This window comes from Mus musculus, chromosome 1 (assembly GCF_000001635.26).
Source record: "Mus musculus strain C57BL/6J chromosome 1, GRCm38.p6 C57BL/6J".
Taxonomy (NCBI): domain Eukaryota; kingdom Metazoa; phylum Chordata; class Mammalia; order Rodentia; family Muridae; genus Mus; species Mus musculus.
Genome location: NC_000067.6, coordinates 71303422 through 71325662, shown reverse-complemented (window position 1 = coordinate 71325662; position 22241 = coordinate 71303422). Strand labels below are relative to the sequence as shown.

The 22241-nt window shown below is 40.1% G+C and overlaps 1 protein-coding gene across 1 annotated transcript in view; it reads left to right on the top strand.

Moving 5' to 3' along the window:
• Positions 1-22241, top strand: part of Abca12 (ATP-binding cassette, sub-family A (ABC1), member 12) — a 171821-nt gene that overhangs the window by 89248 nt on the left and 60332 nt on the right. Inside the window, exons 12-21 of the mRNA NM_175210.3 lie at positions 3812-4068; positions 4151-4263; positions 5669-5790; positions 8390-8563; positions 11021-11185; positions 11494-11704; positions 12963-13102; positions 15776-15895; positions 18537-18627; positions 22018-22197. Of these exons, the coding sequence (NP_780419.2) occupies positions 3812-4068; positions 4151-4263; positions 5669-5790; positions 8390-8563; positions 11021-11185; positions 11494-11704; positions 12963-13102; positions 15776-15895; positions 18537-18627; positions 22018-22197 (1573 nt within the window). The remainder of the gene's footprint in view (positions 1-3811; positions 4069-4150; positions 4264-5668; positions 5791-8389; positions 8564-11020; positions 11186-11493; positions 11705-12962; positions 13103-15775; positions 15896-18536; positions 18628-22017; positions 22198-22241) is intronic.

Below are 22241 nucleotides of genomic sequence, written 5' to 3'. Positions count from 1 at the left end.
AAGTACAGCTTAGCTGGATATCAAATTTCTCTTTCTATCATCTTTGTTTCATCTATCATGGCTACTCTGTCAACGTTTACTGGCTTCCCACATGTGGATGCCGACCTCCCAACTACAGAACAGATTCCAGCTTCTACTCAGTAAAAGTCACCGATGCTTGCCACCTCTCAAAACTCAATTAAGAATGTATTGACCCAACGTTGTTTACTGTCCCTTTACTTAAGAAAGCATTAAAGAGAGGCCAGAGAGATGGGGCAGTGCTAAAGGACAATGGCTCTATTTTTTAAATTTTTTTAAAAAAAATATTTATTTATTTACATCCCAAATGCTGTCCCCCAGACACCTTCTAAGATTTCTTCTCCTACGCCTCCCTCTCCCCTTCACCTCTGAGAGGACACCCCATCCCTTGGCATCCTTTCACTCTGGTACATCATGTCCTCTCCCACTGAGGCCAGGCAAGGCAGTACTCTGCTACAAATGTGCTGGGGAGGGATGCTCATGTCAGCCAGGTTAGTTGACTCTGTTGGTCTTCCTGTGGGGTTGCCATCCCCCTTAGGACCTTCAATCCTTTCCCTGACTTTTCAATAGGGGTGAGTGACCTTTGCCCAATGCTCAGCTGTGGGTCTCTGCATCTGTTTCAGTCAGCTGCTGGATAGAGTCTCTCAGAGAAGACTCATGCTAGGCTCCTGTCTACAAGCATAACATACAAGCATAACAGAGTATCAATCCTAGCAGGGATTGGTTCTTGCCCAGGGGATGGGACTCAAGTTGGGCACCTTATTTGTTGGCCACTCCTTCAGCCCCATCTTTGTCCCTGCATTTCTTTTAGACGGGATCAATTTGAAGGGGGCAGGATCAGGTATGCAGAGAGACAAGAGAGAGGTTCAGAGAAGCAGGAGAATGAAGGGTAATATGCAGCTACCAGGGGTTGGGGGCAAGGGGAATCTCTAGGAAGTCACAGGGACCTGGGATGGGGGAGGCTCCCAGGGGACAATGCAGGTGACCTTAGCTGAAATGTCCAACAATGGGGATATGGAACCTGAAGAGACCGCCAGTTAGACAGGACCCCCCCAGGGAAGGAATGGGAACACCAACTCACCTACAAAACTTTCAACCCTCTAAAAGAGTACTCTCTCTTAACACAAGTTAAATTTCCAGCACTCACAAGGTAGCTCACAGCTATTACTACAGTTACTGGGTATATGACACCCTCTCTCCTGGCCTTTGAGGGCACCAGGCATACCTATGATGTACATACATGCATACATACATACATACATGTAAAAATACCAATACACATAAAATAATTTTTAATTAACAAATAAAATAAAATGTAAATTTCGAGAAAGCATCAAAGAACAGAAAATAGAAATGGTGTACAGAAATCTGGTTCCATCTGTTAGAGGTTTAAACAGATTCAGCATTTGGACCAAAGTCCAGAATAAGTAAACATGTAACTACAGTATGCACAATGATTGTATCTATTCCAGAATGGAAAATTTTCCACAGCAGTAAGAGCAGTAAGTAGAATTTCCATACATTATGAAATCATTTCAGAATGTTCAGAGCTAGAAATTAATGATGTTATTCAATACTGTGGAAAATGAGCCAGGGATACCTCTTCTTCAGGATGGTCAATGGTTGGCTTTGGTTGGCTTCCGTGGCCTTCCTGTGCTTACTGTGAGCCTCTAACTAACACACATCATCCTTCTTCCCCAGTGATGTATGGAGAAAAATGATCGCACACCTATGTCTTTGGTGGGGAATAGTTTGTTTCTGTCAAAAAGAAACTTCTGACTGGAAACTGAGCTACAGTGATTGCTAGCACACACAACTAAACTGGACTTCCCAGAGGCAAACTCTTTCCTCCCTCAGGATGTATTAATTGGGAATATATCCTGAGGATACATAGGGCATAGTGAACGGAGTTCAGGAACATAGTAGAGAGCTTAGACCGTTAAGAGTTCTGGAGTTCTTTCTCCTTGTGGGTTTGGGAGTTTAAGTCATTTTGGCTATTTCCATAGGACGAAAATGTTTAGTTTTTCTAAACAGATCAAAAGGCAGAAGGCAATATGGCTAACAAGGCAGACAACCTGAAAATCAGGTCTGTTCTTACAGAGTTGCTAATGCATGCTACAGCTTAAAGATTTAAGAAAAATGTTGATTTGGATTTAGTTGTCATAAGATACCATAATAGTTAGATCATAACCATTTTTAGCTGTAGGGTTGAGTCAGGTTACATGCATTCCTGTTGTTGGGTAACCATTGTTCCAGAATCCCTTTCTCCATGTAAATGTGAGCATTTTCTATTATTGAATTCCACATTTCTCCCTCCTCTCAGCCTCTGTGAACTCTTTGACTTTCTGAGTTATGAACTTCACTCCTCTAGGTCATTCATATATTGGAATTATATATTGTTTGTATGTAGCTGATTAAATTTAGCATAGTTTCCTCAAGATTGCCCACTCTGCAACAGCATATCCTTTTCTATTTGAGGATATATATGCATGTGTGTATATATGTATATGTGTGTATACATATATATGTTGATGTATACACACACATATATATTCATATACAAATATCCTTAGACATTGATTCTTTTTTCTATATATTCTGGTTATCCATTCATCCCTTGAGTTGTTACTATTTTTGGCTATTATTATTAAGGCTTTTGTGCACATTGGTATACAAATATTCTCTCCAAGCACTATCTTCAATTCCCTGCAGCATAGACCCAGAAGTAGAATTTGAGCTCGTACGCTGATTTTATTTTTGAGTCATGAGAAAGTGCAATACTACTTTCCATATAAGATGTACCATCTCACACTCCTACCAACATACACAAAAGTTACAATGCTTGTACACCCTCATCAACACTTGTTGTTTTCTGGTTCTGTTTGCTATACATCACAGCCATCGTGATGGATGCGAGGAAGAAAAGGCATTAAAAAAAATCCAAGCCAAATCTGCCTCCCCTCTGTCCTTACGCATGATATAAAATATAAATTAAGCATAAAATTTGTTGAAGTGATCACAATTTAAACTGTATTTTAAGAACTACTTGTCTAAGTCAGGGTTTCTATTGTTTTTGGTAATGAAACACCATGACCCAAAAAGCAAGTAGAGGAGGAAAGGGTGTATTTGGCTGACACTTCCATATCACCAGTCCATCATTGGAGGAAGTCAGGACAGGAACTGAAGCAGGGCTGGAACCCAGAGGCAGGAGCTGATGCAGAGACCATGGAGGGTGCTGCTTATTGGCTTGATTCCCCTGGCTTGCTCAGCCTGTCTTTTTATAGAACCCAGGACCATCAGCCCAGGGATAGCACCACCCACAATGGGCTGGGCCCTCCTCCACTGACCAGTAATTGAGAAAATGCATCCAATGCCTGCAAAAGCCAAAAGAGGGGTCTGATCCCTTGGAGCTGGAATCTGCTGGACACCTAGCTTGTTACGTGGGTACTTGGATAGAAAGTACAGCCTTTCAATATTGTGTAGCAAACTCTCTAAACTACTGAGTGATCTTGCTGTCCTTCTTAATTTTTAAAACTACATTTTAAAAAATTGCAGACCCATGCCATAGGGAAAGTAAGACTAATGGGTCCCAAGGTTTCATAAGATTCTTAGGAAAGAGAAAGACAAACAGCAAAAGACACTCCTTTGTTATAAAGCTAAGCCCAATGCCAACTGACTAATTTGAAGGCAGAAACATGTTTTACAGGATCAAATTTGATTACTTATTTTCAACTATTAAATATGTCAAATAACATGACTAATCTATTTTCTCTTCTTTCCCCTTTCTGGGAAGCTGTCTCAACTTCGAAATTTGACGGAACTTCTCTGCGAATCAGAGACTTTCAGTTCGATCAAGAAGTCTTGCCAGTTCTCTAACATGAGCTTCGAGAGGCTGTGTGAAGACCATGCCTTTCACGTGCAACTGATTGAAGCGGCAGAGCTGGGCACTGACCTCACCACTGGCTTACTGTACCATGACAATATAATATCTGCAAAGCTGAGGGGTTTGCTCACTGGAGATCCCAGCAAAATTAATCTCAATGTGGACTGGTAAGTTTTCTTCTTCCTAGGAGAAATCCTGTCTCCAAAATTGTTCCGCCTAGTTGAATTTTTTTCTTCTGCTTTGTCCTAGGCTCCTGGAACAGGCATTGCAAATGAATTACTTGGAGAATATCACACGGCTCATACCAACCGTAGAGGCCATGCTGCATGTCAACACCAGTGCAGACGCTTCTGAGAAGCCAGGTGTTTCCCTGCCCGCATCCTAAAGACTTATTAGGACACAGGTTGCCATCTGCAGTTTAAGAAAAGGCTTTCTCAAAGTCCCCAAACAAACCTGCTCTCCTGTCTGCCCTCACAATGAGGAGCCCGAAGCAGTCGCTTGTCTAAAGCAGACACATCAAGCTAGTAGGGACTGAAACCTGAAAAAAATGTTATAGCAAAAGGTTTCCAAAATTTAACGAGTTAAACCAATTTACCTTTTGTTTCTAGATATAGTAACGTGTATTGGAGAGTTGACTGTATGAAGGAGGGTGAAACACGCTCCCTTCTGTAAGAATAATCTGAAAAAAAAATCTAACTAAAATGGATGCACAGTTGTGTGCAGAAATCTTAGCTCAGAACTTTCTGTTGGTATTCTAAGCACGATACACAATGCAATACACTTCTTGGCTCAACACCTAAATACTGAAAAGAAGGACATTCTGAGGTACAAAATTGGAAAGACATTAAGTCTAAAAATGAAGAAGATGTGTTGCATGAGAGTAGTTTAGTACAAGAAATCAGGGCTTGAGAGATGGCTCACAGGTTAAACACACTGAATTCTCTTGCAGAGCACCCAGGTTCAGTTCCCAGCACCAACACGGCATCTCACAACCATTTATAACTTAACTCCTAGATGTACTCTTCTGGACCCTATGGGCACGACACTAACATGATGCACAGACATGCATGCAGGCAAAATACCTATACATATAAAATAAAAATAAATAAATCTAAAAACATGCTTAAAAACAAAACACAAGTTGATTTTAGAACAGAGATTACAATCTTCAAAAAATAAAATAAAAATATTGTTCACCATGTCTAAACTGGCTCAAATGTGAAATAATTAGAATTTGTCACTCTTAAAGAGCTTGAAATTACAAACTTTCAGTGTATAGGCAGTGTAAGATTGTAAAAGCCATTTATAAACTATAGAGTTCCCAGAAAAATTAAAGACAAATATCTTATAGTTGATTTATCAAGTCTACCCTCAAATTGACAACATCATATGCTCCTAGGTTAAAAAGCAATTTGAATTTAGGTGACGGCTTAAATCAAATGGAGACGTATTTATTTAGTGGATTATATGATCAAAGCCTGTGAAGAAACCCTGTTTTCCTGGGATCAACCTTGGGTTGCGGATACCTGGGGAAAATTTACAACCTAGAGCAATCTGTTACCTCAAGTTAATGGCAGCATAAGTACAAGTCTAAATCAGACAGAGATAGATCTTAAAGATGCAAAGCCTGCCAAACCTGAGAGACATCTGCTTCTGGCGAGGCATGCATGTTCAATAGCTGTTAATCCAGAAGTTATGTTAGTGTACCCAAAAACTGTGCCATTAAAACTGATGTGTGAACTGTGTATGTGTGTGCTTTCTTCACAGGTCAATTAAGAGAAATGTTTAAAAACATAGATTTGCTGAAAGAAGATCTGAGGGCGATAGGGATGTCCAACACAAGTATCGACAAGCTGTTGGCCATTCCCATTCCAGACAATAGAGCCGAGGTAAGGGTTCATGGCTGGAATAAAGTCAGCTTGTAGACATTTACATAGCACTTAGTATTTTAGGTATTTATCAGCAAGACACCAGGAAGTTGCATGTGATTCTGGTCAATTTTCCACGCAAATGGTTAACAAAAAAGTAAATCTTAGGTGACCATTGAAGTATTCTGTAGTTGTGTGTATGTGTGCACATGCATGCGTGTGTGTATGTGTGTGTGTGTGTGTGCATGTGTGCATATTTATATGTGTGTGTTTGTGTACATAGGTCTGTGTGTGTGTGTGTGTGTGTGTGTGTGTAGGCTGGACCTACCACTAAGCTGTACCCTCAGCCTTAGAAGAGAAATTCTGAAGCAACATCGATATGTTTCAATGCTTTGTAGTTACCCTTGCCTTGCTTGTTTTTGTTCCATACTTCCCCTCTCCCAACCCCATGAAGTGTTTTCTTAAACCATCAGTAACTGTATCCACTATTATAATAACATTATCTGATCTCCTTCAAGGATATCAAGGCCAAACTTCAAAAACCAAGTTGGGGGAGAGCACAGAGACAGTCACCCTTTGTTGTAACAAAACTAAAACTGAATATTCACTTCTACCTTTTGAAGTCCCAGGAAGAGACTTATTATATATGATAGACGTTGTATTGGAACTATGGAAAAGTTTGTGGTTAAAGCTAAACTTTTTTTTGGCTGTGAAAATAAATAATGTTATTTTCTTCTTAGCTGATAATATAGTTTTCCACTTAAAATGTCTTGTCTTTTATCCCACTTCCAAAGCCATTGTCTGGAAGTGTCATAAAAATTTTCCAAAAGAACTGCACAGCTTATGGCCGCATGCAACAGAGTGTGTCATTTCTAAGCACAGCTCAGTTATTAACCAAAACTAGATTAAGTTCATGGAAGGTTCCCTCTGGAAGATATTTAAGTTGCTGTTGTCACCATGATTAGTTCCCTACACTAAAATTAAAACTGCTCTGCCTTGGCTTTTCTCCCCACCCCCACCCCCGCTAGCAAGTAGTACCCACCACCTGTTCCGTTTATTTGACCTCATTTGGTTCAAAGCCGTCACCTTTGTAATCAGGTGCTTGGCTTATGAAGAGCAGAGCCATCTTAGTGAATGAAAACTTAAGTAGAGAGCACACAGTCCAACTGGTATTTTTTAAAAGGAGAAAATGTTTTTGCAAGCCCCAGGAGTGTTTTGCAAGTCTCAGTTATCACTGGCTCTCCTCTTTGTTTCTACCTGGCATCAATAGAGATGACATCATCTCATTGACCTGCCTCCTTCTCTCACACTTCAGTGTCTACACATGGCTATCTAGGATCTGCAGTTATTAATTAGTTTGCAATTCTGGACTGCCTCCTTCTCCCCTTCTTCCTCTTCCCCTTCCTCTCCTTCTTTCTCCTCCTCTTCTTCCTCCTCCCCCTTTTAAGCTAGTCATCCCCCAGACTGTCTCCTAACCATTTATTTATTTACTTAATCAATTATTCATTCATTCATTCATTCCTTTATGTATTCACTACTGTTGTTTTGTACCCAATTGTGCAAAGAAAGCTCTGCTTTTCTTTGTGAATTTCTACCTGCCTCTTTTCTCCATAACACTTCCTGTGTTTTTGAGTGAGCTATCAGTTGTCTGTAGTTTTATTAATAGTAATTGGTACCTTATACATCTGGTGAGGTGTATTAGTAATTAAGCATTTGTGGCACAGATTTGAGGACTGAGTCCCCAGAATGATTTAAACTAGGCATAATGTCTTATACTCTAGCATCAGAAAGTAATGACTGGGGAGTCTCAAAGCAAGCTGGATAGCAAGAATAGCTGTATCGGGGCCCCAATGGAGGAGCTAGAGAAAGTACCCAAGGAGCTGAAGGGGTCTGCAACCCTATAGGTGGAACAACAATATGAACTAACCAGTACCCACAGAGCTCATGCCTCTAGCTGCATATGTAGCAGAAGATGGCCTAGTCAGCCATCATTGTGAAGAGAGGCCCCTTGGTCTTGCAAACTTTATATGCCCTAGTACAGGGGAACGCCAGGGTCAAGAAATGGGAGTGGATGGGTAAGGGGGAGCAGGGCGGGTGGGGGGTATAGGGGATTTTCGGGATAGCATTTGAAATGTAAATAAAAAGATATCTAATAGAAAATTGAAAAAAAATAAAGAATAGCTGTATCTATCAATGAGGTCTGATTTTGACTGAGAGACCTTGCCTTATTGAATAATGTAGAAGGATGAAGGATGATTTCTGACATTCTTGGGCACCTGTGTGCACACTCACCCTCACACATCTGTGTCCATGCACAAAGATACATACACACAAGCATACACATCACACCAACATGAAAATGGATAAATAGGGCAATATAGTGGTTGATGCTTTGAAAGAGTCATTTTATTCCTAGGGACCATTTGTCACATTCTAAAACACAGAGCACGTGCAAATACACACACACACACACACACACACACACACACACACACACACACACACACACACAGAGAGAGAGAGAGAGAGAGAGAGAGAGAGAGAGAGAGAGTTCCTTAAATTGAACAGAAGGTACTCAAAAGATTCACGACTGAAATAGTTTTCTTCTTCCTATTCACAGATAATTTCTCGTGTATTCTGGTTGCACTCATGTGATACCAACGTCACCAACCCCAAACTGGAAGATGCCATGAAGGAGTTCTGCAAGCTGCCTCTTCCAGAGAGATCACATCAGTCCTACCTCATCGGACTCACCCTTCTGCACTACTTAGACATTTACAATTTCACATACAAGGCAAGTTGCCACGGGTGAATATGTTTCCATGCTAGTTTAGTGTAAAAAAATTATTGACAGGTGCTGTCTATTTTAGAGCAAAATAAGACTTCTACCAAAGATCATGTATTGCAAATGTGAACATGGGCTCAAGAATGAAACTACTGACCAAGCTTTGTCTATTTTTACTTTGTATATCTAAAAACAAGGTAAAATAATATATTAGTACCATAACATAAAATCTATTATTATTTCTTATTTTTCAATGAGCATTATTTAGTACAGTGAAAATAAAGATTGGGAGCTGGAAAGATAGTTGAGTGGTTAAGAAAAATGATTGTTCTTTCAGAGGACCTGGGTTCTACCACTTACATGGCACATCATAGTCATCTATAATTCTAGTGCCAGGGGGCTGTGATAGCATCTTCTGGCTTCTGCAGGCACTGCCTACTGTTGCACAGTCATACTCACAGGCAAAATACACACACACACACACACACACACACACACACACACACAAATAAATAAATAAGTAAATAAATAAAAAGAAAAGGTTAAATTTTTTTAAAGAAACGCTGTTTAAACATTGCAAGTAAAAAACACACACTGAACGGATTTCTAAATCCAAAAATGTATAAGGTTCTTTGGGGATGTTTTCAACATGCGAATGTTTGCATTTCCTTCATCAATTTAATAAGAAGCAGCCATTATTTATGGCCATGGCTGTCATGGAAAGGAGTGAGCAAAACTCTGCTGCGATGAGCAGATGCTCTGAAGTGTTCACTCACCACAGGACTGAGACAAAAGTACAAGCCGGAAAACTGAAAACGTTCCTCTACCGAAGTCTATACTTGTGTCAACATTGCATACGTCTTCTCTTTTCCCTCTTACTTATTTATTCACTTTACATTCTGATAACACCTCCCCTTGTCCCTCTCCTCCCGGTCCTGCTCTTACAGATCCCTCCCCCTCCACGGCTTCCTCTCCTCCTCAGAGATGGGAAAGCCCACCTTGGGTACCACCCCACTCTGGTACATCCAGTCACAGCAGGACTAAGCACGTCATTTCCCACTGAAGCCCAACCAGGCAGTCCTGTGAGGGGAAGGAGTTCCAATGGCAGGCAAAAAGCTGGGGAAAATGCTGTTTTCCCCACTTAAATATTAGAAAATCCAGAGGCTGAGGGGATAGAGATGCTTTAGGATCAGTTACGGTTTACCATGTTCTGTGCATGCGTTTCATCACACTCTTGCCCATGCTATATACTCATAGCACTCCTGCATCCCATCCCAACTCCTCCCAAGCAGCAGAGGGACCCTTGAAAAGTGTCAGTCACCTTGTGTCACCACGCTCATTACAAACAGCCACTGGTTTCCATTTTCCCCCACAGGAATTCCCTCTGTCCTATACCAGAGACTTGTGATCTGCACACACTCCCCATTTGGAATCATTGACTACGCAGCCATCCTTAGGCCCATGGTTAGCACGTGGCAGTGTGGTATCTCCCCAAAGCACAGCTCGCAGGATCTGAAGAGCAGATAGTTCACCCTGACCATAGCACTCACCCCTTTCCTTGCACATATGTATCTTCTTGGCTGATATCTTAGCAGAGAGGCACTCGCCCATGGCCAGCTCCACAGCTGAGTGTGTGTGTGTGTGTGCGTTTGTGCATGAGCAGGTATGCATCATGGTAACATTTCTGGTCTTGAATGCTCTAAAGAGCTTTTCTTTCCCACATCTTTTTTTTTTTTTTTTTGTCTGCCTAGAACCTCTTTATTCTTTTTTATTCTTATAGCACTTAATTTACTTTTAACTTTTATTTATTTGTATATGTGTAGTTAGGAGCACAGTTTTTATAGCAATAGCATACACATATGCAAGGCATTGCACAATGGATATTTACCATTCTGACATTGAAAATACCTTATTTGGGGTGTGGAAGAATAGCTTAGCAGTTAAGACCGTGTAGTAGTCCCCTAAAGAGTAGCATTTTTATCCTTCATTGGAGAGCTCAAACATACAATCTCTATAGTCTCAAATTATGCCTTTGCCTTTTGAATCAGTTGACTCAATCACACAGTATCTGGTCTATCAGGCTTCTTTCATTTAATATAGTATCTTCAAGTTTGGTACATGTTGTAACATGTATCCACATATTTTTTTTTTGGTATGTCCATATTATATTGCATTTTAAAGGTAAATTCAGGTGGATTGTTCCCATTCCCCACCTGTTGGCTGTTGTAAGTAAAATCCTTATAAAGGTTTGTATACCAGCCTTTATTGTGGGTTTATGTCTTCCCTCTGCTTGGGTGACTATCTAGAAATGGAATGGCTGGTTTGTTTGGTAAATATCTCCATTTGGCTGATCAGTCGTTCCAAAACATTTCACAAAGAGGCTCCTCTGTCTTATAATCTTACCAAGCATCCACGAGGTTCCAGTGCCTCCACATAAATCATTCCTTTTCATTCTCTTCCCATTAGGTGTTTTTCCCAAGGAAGGATCAAAAGCCAATGGAAAGGATGATGGAGCTTTTCATAAAGCTGAGAGAGATTCTCAATCAGTTGGCTTCCGGCACACATCCACTGCTGGACAAAATGAGATCCCTGAGACAAATGCACCTGCCCAGGAGTGTTCCATTAACACAGGTAGAAGAGTCACTCAGTCATGCTCTTCCTGAGAAATAATTCCTGTCAGGCTGGCTTTTATTTAAGATTGGGTGCAATAAGTTCAGCTACCATTCTAGCACACAGAAGACACAAACTCACAAGAAGAGAACCTCCCACTTTAGCTACATCTGGCACTTAAACCAGCGAGGCGGTCATTTCTATGTTTAAGTTTGCACTTTAAAGAAATTATGGAAATTCTTGAGTGCTACCACTTTTTCGTTCTATGAGCACGCGTAGCTCAGGTAGCATCAGGTAACATCAATAACTTTTTGGACATTGTCTCCCAGGCCATGTACAGAAACACTCGAATGAACTCGCCAGCAGGATCGTTCAGTACTATCTCCCAGGCTCTGTGCTCCCAGGGGATCACCACCGAGTACTTAACTGCTATGCTGCCTTCTTCCCAGAAGCCAAAAGGCAACCACACCAAGGATTTTCTCACTTATAAATTAACTAAAGAAGAAATTGCTTCAAAATACGGGATTCCTTTAAATGCTAGTAAGTGTACCTCAAATTAGGTATGATAATTATTCTTAATGACAAGAGCATTACATGTTCTGTTGCTGCTTTTCATTTAAATGAAGTATTAATTTTACCTCAGAATAAAAATAGCAAACATTTGTGCAGGACTCACTTCGTGTTCTGCCTGTTAACTCATGCCCTCGTCCCCGCAGTCCCATGAGGTAATGTCTACCCTGTTGCATCTTACTGAGGGGGAGTGAAGCCCAAAGATAATGAAACACCTGCCCAAGGTCACTGAACTTAGAGGTCTCAGAGCTATTGGGTTCTCTAAATGAAAAAATGTAAGGGTCATAGATCCCTTTAGTACTAGAAATATGCATTGAGAAAGGTATCATTAGGTGACTTGGTCATTGTGGGAACATCCTAACAACCTGGAGTACCAGCCTTTACATCTTAGGTGATGTTATTCTATAGGAGTCTACCATATAATTGGTAGCTCATAACTGACAACATTGTTGCTGGTCTGCACAGCTCTGTGGGTCTGTAGGCTATAGCATCTGTAGGTCATAACTACGAATTCTTGCCAGTACGTAATGCAAAAGCTTGTTTTAAATTTGCTTGGGTCTATATTTTCTGCTAACCTTTTAGCATTAGACATTTATATGGTGTACGGTAGAGCCACATGCGTGCAGCTGAGCATAACTGTTTAGTGGCATATCAAAGCCATTCACTTGATCTATAAACTTTGAGATACAAAATGTGATCTGAGGAACTCTTCCAGGTGATATATGGATATTTAGTATAGCAATTGAGTTGGCTCATGCATTCATCTTTTTATCCATTCAACAAAATCTTATGAATGTCTCTTACATATCTGGTTCCATTCTGGGAGTAGGGTATTGTGTATTTTTAGAAAATTAAGTGGTGGTAAAACGTTTATGCTAGAAGCAATTTTGAAATATGGTTTGAAATCTTTGTATTTTTTTCCTGGCGAAATGCAGTCATTTATTCTAGGCTAGCTTATCAGCTTAAACTTTCACACCTAAAAAACAATTATTACTTGGCTGTCTTACATCAATACCAGATGTTTCATATCTGTTACCAAAGTAGAAATTGCTAAGACATAAATTTTAGGCTATATAGTTTGTACCCATTCTCCATGAATAAGTGGATTTGGAATGTGTACCTAGACATGACTATTTGGCTTTCCTCTAAATTATAATGATTGTTGCATATTAATTGTGTATATTAATTGACTGATGGATTATTTTATTTTCTTCCTTTTTATTTCCAGCACCATTTTGCTTCTCCCTTTACAAAGACATCATTAACATGCCTGCTGGGCCTGTGATTTGGGCCTTCTTGAAACCCATGTTGTTGGGAAAGATTTTATATTCACCATATAACCCAACTACAAAGGCCATTATGGAAAAGGTTTGGTTGTTAAACTCAATGTGTTTATGTGGGGGTACTGTTACTGTTTTAACGTAGTCAACTCCTAAATTTATTTTAGATGATTCTGGCTTATGTCTTCTCCGCCATCATCATTTCTTGTGATTTTTTGGAAACTCTTGGCAATTCCTTCCTTTGGCCCGAGCTAGGTGTGCATGGCATTGGATATAGGTGATGACAGGTGGGAGATATTGGTGAAATGAACCATATGACATTTGGGGATAAAATTAGCTACAGCTAGAGCTCAGACATTTCACTGCAACTAAGAAAGCCAAAAAGTTTTCAATGACTCGAATGTTAGAAGCATATATAAAAATCTCACTAGAAAGAAAAAGGGTGATCATATAACTCATTCAAATAAAAATAGCCCTTAAAGTGTATATTCTCGGCTCCATAGTTGTTTGTATAGTTTAATATTTCTTATTCTCATTAATGACACATCTTGAGAAGGACAATGTCGTCAGGACCTGTACTTACCACCTGCCTCAGTTTATCATAATAATATCCTGTCACTTTAAAGTTGGCTTTGAGGAATGAATTTATGAAATTCCTAAGCAAATGGATGGACCTGGGGGGCATCATCCTGAGTGAGTTAACCCAATCACAAAAGAACTCACATGATATGTACTCACTGATAAGTGGATATTAGCCCAGAAACTTAGAATACCCAAGGTACAAGATACAATTTGCAAAACACATGAAACTCAAGAAGAATGAAGCCCAAAGTGTGGACACTTTGCCCCTTCTTAGAATTGGGAACAAAACACCCATGGAAGGAGTTACTGAGACAAAGTTTGGAGCTGAGACAAAAAGATGGACCATCTAGAGACTGCCATATCTGGGGATCCATCCCATAATCAGCTTCCAAATGCTGACACCATTGCACACACTAGCAAGATTTTGCTGAAAGGACCCAGACGTAGCTCTCTCTTGTGAGACTATGCCGGGGCCTAGCAAACACAGAAGTGGATGCTCACAGTCAGCTATTGGATGGATCACAGGGCCCCCAATGGAGGAGCTAGAGAAAGTAACCAAGGAGCTGAAGGGGTCTGCAACCCTATAGGTGGAACAACATTATGAACTAACCAGTACCCCAGAGCTCTTGACTCTAGCTGCATATGTATCAAAAGATGGCCTAGTCTGCCATCACTGGAAAGAGAGGCCCATTGGTCTTGCAAACTTTATATAGCTCAGTACAGGGGAACTCCAGGGCCAAGAAGTGGGAGTGGGTGGGTAGGGGAGTGGGTGGAGAGGGTATGGGGGACTTTTGGGATAGCATTGGAAATGTAAATGAAGAAAATACCTAATTAAAAAAGAAGTTGGCTTTGAGGGATGGGCATGGCGCTCCATGGTAGTGCTTGCCTGACATTCACACAGCCCTGAGTCCAGTCCACAACCCTGAAAAGAAGAGGAAGGGTTACTGAGGTTGGCTTGAAGACAGACATGCGGAGCACACAGTAGACCCAGTGCCTTGAAGGTGACACAGGAGTCTTTAGAGGTTGACACTCCTCTCAAAAGAGAAATAATGGATTGAATGGCATACCAACTCTTTGAAAAATGGAAGAAAGCAAAAAAAAAAAAAATCTGCCTTAACATTACCTGATCACTAAATCACAGTTGGCGTGAGTCTAAACTTACTCTGGGACTACGTAAAATGCACAGGTTTCCGCTGAGCGCTGTTGCTTTGAATTTTTGTGATTTAACATTGTATTTGTCTTACTGGGTGTGAACACCACATAATTTTGTATAAGTGAGTCACTCTCACTCTCCAAGTGTGGACCTTCCCTTTTATGCTTGACTCGAATCTCCTCTCTTTTATGTGGTAAAAAAACTCTTTCAACTCAATAGAGCTAGCAAAATTCTTTGCTTTTTAAAGACGTTTAAAGAAATGTTTTAATAGTATGGAATGCATTTATTTAATCACCACTTGCTGGACATTCATTTTATTTCCAAGGTACATTTTTAGTTTTGTGCTAATGCAAACACTGTGGCCAGCAGAACACATTGCATACATTTCAACATGTTGTTTTCTTTCACTAAGGTTAAGGTCTAGGTTTGGCGGGCTGAAGAATATTTTATTGCTTTGTTTTATTATTTTTTTCAATTGAGTTAGGGTCTTGCTGTCTAGTTCATGCAGTTCTTGAGAGTTCGGGATCTTCCTGCCTCAGCTTGCATGTGCTGACATTACAGACATGCACCACTATGCTTGGCTGCATTCTATTTGAATATCTCTTGTCTGACTGGTTTCCTAAATGGCTGTGATGTACATGTTCCCAGGACCAAGAGTTGGACCCACCTATCTTTTCTTGTTTTCTAACTTAGAACATTTAATTTAAGAAGACTATCCTCACTATGTGAGAGAATTTGGTACTATTTAATATTGACATGTCAAATTTGACATTGGTAACATGTTGGAAATGAAGCAAGCTCTACATTTCCAATAATTTTTAATAAATGATCTTGGTCCTTACAAGATGTATCATTTGAAGCTTTGAACACATAAAACAATCTGACAACGGTTTTTCTTTTTCTCTCTCTTTTTAAAACCAACTCTACCTTTTAATGCTGTTGATTTTAATATCACAAAAACGTCTTATATTGAAGTACATGAAAACCACAAATTGACGGTACCTCTCTTGTTTCTTCATTGTTAAGTCCAATGTAACTCTAAGACAGCTGGCGGAATTAAGAGAAAAATCTCAGGAGTGGATGGATAAGTCACCAATTTTCATGAATTCCTTCCACCTGCTAAACCAGACGATCCCAATGCTCCAGGTACTGGATCACCCTGTCGGACACCTTACTGGGAATTACAACTCTCTGATACTCTAATCACCTTGATTATGTGAAGATAGTAACTTAGCATCCATATTCAATAAATCAGAATAACCTCCTCTCCAGAGATAGGGTCTGAGACAAGATAGCAGAATTCTCATTCACATTTATAACCCCACCCTTCGCTTTCCACGTTCCCGCCTCTCTACTGCTTCAGAAGTGAGAACACTTCCACACAGATGTAACTATAACTCGTGCTATAATCACTTATCAAATGATTCTAATTAACATGCTATAGCTATGCTGAAGTCATCTTTCTTTTAAATTAGTCTTTGATAGTTAATGTGTTTAGAATTTCTAAAGTATTAATATTGCAGAAAGCATTCAGCATCAGGAGTTCTTTAGTTGAAGCATGTGGCATAGATTGTACCTAAGATGCTTTCATGGATGTAGATGGGTAAGTGTCTCAAATTCAAGTCTTTGTAAGGGAGCAAAAGACACGCCTAGAAAAAGAGTTCTAATAAATGGTGCCTTACAAATTTAGTCCTCACTCAGCCACTCTTGGGGTTCATGCCAGAATAGTTACAGGTTTGACGTTGCAGCCCGGTGCACTTTGATTTGAAAAGCATGGTTCAGGATCCTTGTAAAAAGAAACAGGCTCTTCTGAAGATGCTGAAACCAGTGTAGGGAACTGTTCCAAGTACAAAAGGGACTTCTGACAACCGAAGACCAGGCAGCAGGACTGTGAGCAGCCTGTGAGCAGCTGGAACAGAGAACCTGCAAACCTGCAGGAGTGATAATATTCAAGACACTCAAGAGGGAGTGGTTTCCACTGCAGAGAGGTGCTCCCTATAATACTGATGCAGTCCAAGAATATTTTGGCAAAAAGAAAAAAAAAAAAAAAAAAGAAATCCTGTCTTTCCCATCATGCCATGTAAATGAAACCCAGAAGGAATGATTCCTTTCATCAATGTTGGTCAGGAAAATTGCACCCAGAAGCTGCTTTCTTCGGTTTTGAGTAACAGTCAATGCATAGTTACATTTACGGTGTGAATTAGAAAATAAATATAAAAACCACTAATATGTTTGATAACTATAAAGTGAAGGGCATGTTTTCATCAAGTGTGTTCCCTACAGTGTACTATTCAATTTAACAATTAATGAAATAACTATTCTAAGTTCAACTACACCTTTATAGTGGATCTTTCCTGGCAAGTTTCAGACGGCAATGTTTCTTGAATAGAATTTTATTGCTCTATCTATTCTTCTCAGTGGAAGATTGCTCCTTTCTCCTCCCCCCACCTAAAAAATCCTTTTTTTCTATTGAGGGGGAGAAAACAGCCCGCCCACAGTATTTTTTTGTTTTGTTTTGTTTTTTTTTTGTTTTTTTGTTTTACGAGACAGGATTTCTTTGTGTAGCCCTGGTTGTCCTGGAACTTACTCTGTAGACCAGGCTGGCCTCGAACTCAGAGATCCGTCTGCCTCCCAAGTGCTGGGATTAAAGGCATGTGCCACCACACATGGCTTTTATTTTTTTAATTTTTTTACAGTATTTTATTAAGGAAATTTTTGTTGGCTAAAGTGCTGAATTACCAAAGGATGCACTGTACACAACAACAGTTCCAAAGTGCAGAATTTATTAGGACCTAAGTGGGAGTCTTCACAGTGGGATTAGCAGCTAACTGAAGTATCTTTACTCCAGAGAAGGATAAATTGCTACTCTCAGTTCTCAAGGAAAAACTTAGTTCTGTGAATGTACAGCAAGTTTGACATTGGTGGCATTAGCAGATGACATGGCATGTGGCATGTTATCCAATGGTTGCTCCATAGTACCAAGGCTCTGGGTTCAATCATTAGCAAATGTGTCCACGTGTGTGCGTGCGCGCTAATTCTCACTTTGAGGTGTGGTAAAAAAATCTTCCGTGTGCCAAGCTCACAGTGAAAAAGGCTAATGATGAATACCTAGTGCAAGCTAGGTCCTTCAGGTTTGAAAATTGCCACAGAAGCCTTAATGTTGCAAATAAACTATTATTTTAAATTATCAGTGTTTCAGCTGATTAGGTTGGGTTTATTGCTGTATTTTTCCATGGCCATATAGTTGTTGCTGTTGGATGCAGAATGGTGTTACAATAATGGACACTGTCATTTCTGCTTAGTCATTTATCCCCCACTTCACAGAAAGATAACCTGGAGCCAGAAATAGGAAGCCTCGCAGCTGGGCATGAGAAGCTAGAATACAAAACAGCTGTGAGGTCAGACTCTATGCAGACCTTGTGAATGTCACAAGTTGCCTTTTTTTTTTTAACCTCTGGAGGATGAAATGTACTCTGAAACACAGTATTTATAATATATGTTTAAAAGGAAATCATTTATTAGCACCGAGAAAAATTCTATTTAATTGAATATAATTCTCTGAGGTTAAAAATAATTATGGTCCCCTCAGGGCACTTTTAGAAATCTGAGCAATTTATGTTAAAGACAAAAGTTCATTCTTTCACATCATTGTGCGAGAGCCCAAAAGCAGGTACATTAATAACGCCCAGTGGTGTCTGCTTCTTTGTTCCAAGGTTGTGTTCGGAGTGACAGTGATTAAACTTGTTTTCTTCTCATATTGAAACTGGTTCCTAATATTAATTTTTAGAATACTCTACGGAACCCCTTTGTGCAAGTTTTTGTGAAGTTCTCCGTGGGACTCGATGCTGTCGAACTCCTGAAGCAGATAGACGACCTTGGTGAGTCCCCACGGTGCTGCAGACTCTCATTCACTCTGCACATCAGAATTGGGGGAAGAAACCCAGTGCCCTGTGCCCTTGGGAGAACATCCCTTTTCTTCTGTATTTAGCTCTTTGTTAGTTATTGGAAGAAATCGGGACCCTGGATATGTCTACCGACATCTTCTGTTAATTAGTAATAGGGATATGTGAATACTCGTGGTTGGTTTCATAGCAATATATGTGAAATAAATGCAACTTTTACTCCAATCACAGGAAGGCATAAGTAAGGTGGCACAGTTTACTTCTCCCCTCCCCCACTTCCTTGATAACTCAGTGAGAAGTCAGTCCTCACAAGTGTGAGAGCATGAAATGATATCTGGCAGCTTTTAACATTTGATCTCCACTGGCCTCATATCCCCGAACTTAACTGGAAAAGGCTGTAGAGTTAACAAAGACAAACGTTGGAGACTCAAGAGGAAATAAGCCTAAATCAGTGTTTAAGGTTCGGTCTTCCTCTCAGGGTCCTGTGAAAGGAACAAGCTGCAGGGAATCAAAGGCAGCTGTCTGAACTTACATATTTCCTCTGCCAAGTCCCCACCTTCAACCTAAAGGATGCAAGACATCTAATTCAGAATGTGTCTGATTCATGGTTGCTATGCAACCCACAAGGATGAGGAAGGGATTGGGAGCATCAGAATTTCGCAGTAGCAGAGCAAATACCCTCCTCCCTCCCAATACCTCTGGGACCCAAATGACTTAGGTAGTAAGCCAGTGGGAAGGAATTATGTCTATATTTGTATGTAGCTGTATGGTGTATAATTATACACATTTGATAATAGTCAACCCAACTTAGTTATTTGATAAAAAATATCAGGGATAAACTATAAAGTTCTTAAATAAATATTATCATTCCTAACTTTTAAAATAGGAGATGAGACTTAGAACTTAAAATCAGATTAAAGAAAGTATAATCGTGAGCCTAGCTCACTTGAAGGCCTAGGTTTGATGCTAAAAATTATTATACAAAAACACACATGTGTACACATATACTTGCACACATATGTGTACATAAGTATATATGTATATTGTGTACACATATATGCACACATATACATGTATGTATGCATAGATATGTTTGTCAAGAAGACTTGTATTATAATTATATATGTAAGGAATATATAATTAGAACTTGCTGCCTCTCCAGAGTATTTCCTTGTGTCCATGCACCGACAGGTCTAGAGACTCCTTTCTTGTTATTGTTGATTCCCTGTGTCTGCTGGAGGCACAGTGTTCGATAACATAGCCCTTCCTTACTAGACTCTCCATCAAGTAAAGCCTTTTGTGTTAAAATGTATGGAGAAATGTATTTAGGGAGTTGCCCTCTGAGAGAACAAGGACTTATTATGGATAAGGTATGAGACCTGTTTAGAAGGATTTATGATAATCACAGCTTGGTCTTCATAATGATCAAGTTAATAAAAACTTAATTGGTCAAATTATTTCTTTACTTATGATTTTGTATTTACCCTTGGTCCCTGCTGCCTTTCTCCCATGGAATCTTACAACCGAAAAACAATTAAATCCTCTTTCTTCCAGTGTAATTACTTAAAATTAAATCTTGATCACATTGTCTAGGTTAATTCAGACATGAATAGAGATGAATCACAGAAGACTGCATTGTTTATTTATGACAGTGGTCCTGGGAATCAAACCCTGGACCTTGTGCATGCTAGTCAAGTGCTGTTCCTCTGAACTGACTCCTAAGATTGTCTAGTGACAAGATAAGAAGTTGCAAGTACATTTTTAGGTGTCTAAAATGTTTCTATAGTCCTGCTTTTTGCTTTAAAGATCTTATTTTATTTTAGATTACATGGATAGGCGTATGCCTCTGTGAGGGCATTTGCACTAGGCAGGGGCCCTCATTGTCTGGAAGAGGGTGTTAGATCTTCTGGAGCTGGAGTTGAAGGCTGCTGTGAGCTACTGGATGTGGGGGCTGGAAACTGAAGTCAGGCTTTCCAGTGCCTTTAACCACTGAGCCATCTCTTCAGCCTCTCTGTAGTCTAGCTTATATTCTGTATAGACTTTCCTTCATTTAAAATGTGTAAACATTATTTTGTCCTAAGGTATAGCAGTGAATTAATTAAACCGCTTTGGCTCCCAGGCGGCTGCAAACACACACTCACACACACACACACACACACACACACACACACACACACCCCAGCTAATTTTGTATGTCTTGACTAGTTCAATATGTGGCACTTCTAAACCTCCCCACCCCTAGCACACACTTCCCTCTGGTATTCCTCCTTAACACCTTCTAAAATTTTTATTTTAGCTTTGCTGCCCTGTTGTCTTCTGGGCAGCCCCATATAGGGCTGCATTCCCTTTCCACCTACATTGTTGGATGCTTTCTGTCCTGCAGCTCTTAAATCTGATCTCTCTCCACTCCCCAGTCTCTCCCTCCTCCTCTTTTTCTTCCTCCTCTTCCTTCTCCTCCTCCCCACCCCCTCCTCTGCCCAGGTAATCTAAAAGTCCTGCCTCCTTCTCCTGGCTCAGCCATTGGCTGTATGGCAGCCAGGTCTTTATCACCAATTGAAGCCAGCTGGGGGCAGAGACGCGGCATTAAGACAAAGTATTAGAACCAATTTCCAAGAGTAAGGAAGCATTTTTGTTTCATTTATTTAAAATTGTCATAGTTAGCTCAAAGTTTATTGCATATACAATATATTTATTTATTCTATGTGTGTAGTTTATTCTATGTGATGTTCATGTATATACACATGGAGATCAGAAATAGATGTCCGGTGTCCTCTTCGGTATCTCTCCGTTCTATTATTTTTGAGACGTGGTCTCTCATTAAACATGGAGCTTGCCAGTTCAGCTAGACTGGCTGGCTGGCAGGCTCCAGGGATTTGCCTGTTTCTGCTTTCAACCCTCTCTTGCCAATGCAGGCACTGCCACACCTGGCTTTTGCATCCGTGTCAAGCATCCAAACTCAGGGTCCCTGTGCTTGCTTGCCAAGTACTTTTTAAAAACCTACTGAGTTATCTCCACAGCAACTAGATGCATAATTTTTAAGATGTATTCTCCTCAGTCCTTTGATATTTAAATCATAGCAGGATATACTTTTGCATTATCTTAGATCTCTTTGAGCCCAGGTTGACTGTATTGGTAACTGGCTTAACATTCTCCTCAAGGAATTTCTGCAGAGCTGAACACATTTTCTTCAGTCCATACATAGTAGATATTTTAAAGATAAAGTCTACAGCATCACCTCATTGTTTTAATTTAGTCTAATGGGCACCATTTGCCAAAAAAAAAAAATCAGTATTTTGTTTTACTACTTTTGAAATAGATGGTAATCTCTCTCTTTCTCTCTCTCTCTCTCTCTCTCTCTCTCTCTAGATGTTCTCAGGCTGAAATTAGTGAACAACATTGACATCATTGATCAGCTCAACACACTGTCTTCCCTGACTGTAAATATTTCCTCCTGTGTTCTTTACGACCGTATTCAGGCGTCAGACACTGTAGAGGAGATGGAGACGGTGGCCGAACAACTCTACAAGAGCAACGAGCTCTTTGGAAGTAAGTGCTGTCCTGTTAGGGGCAACAAACTGAATTCTCCCCTC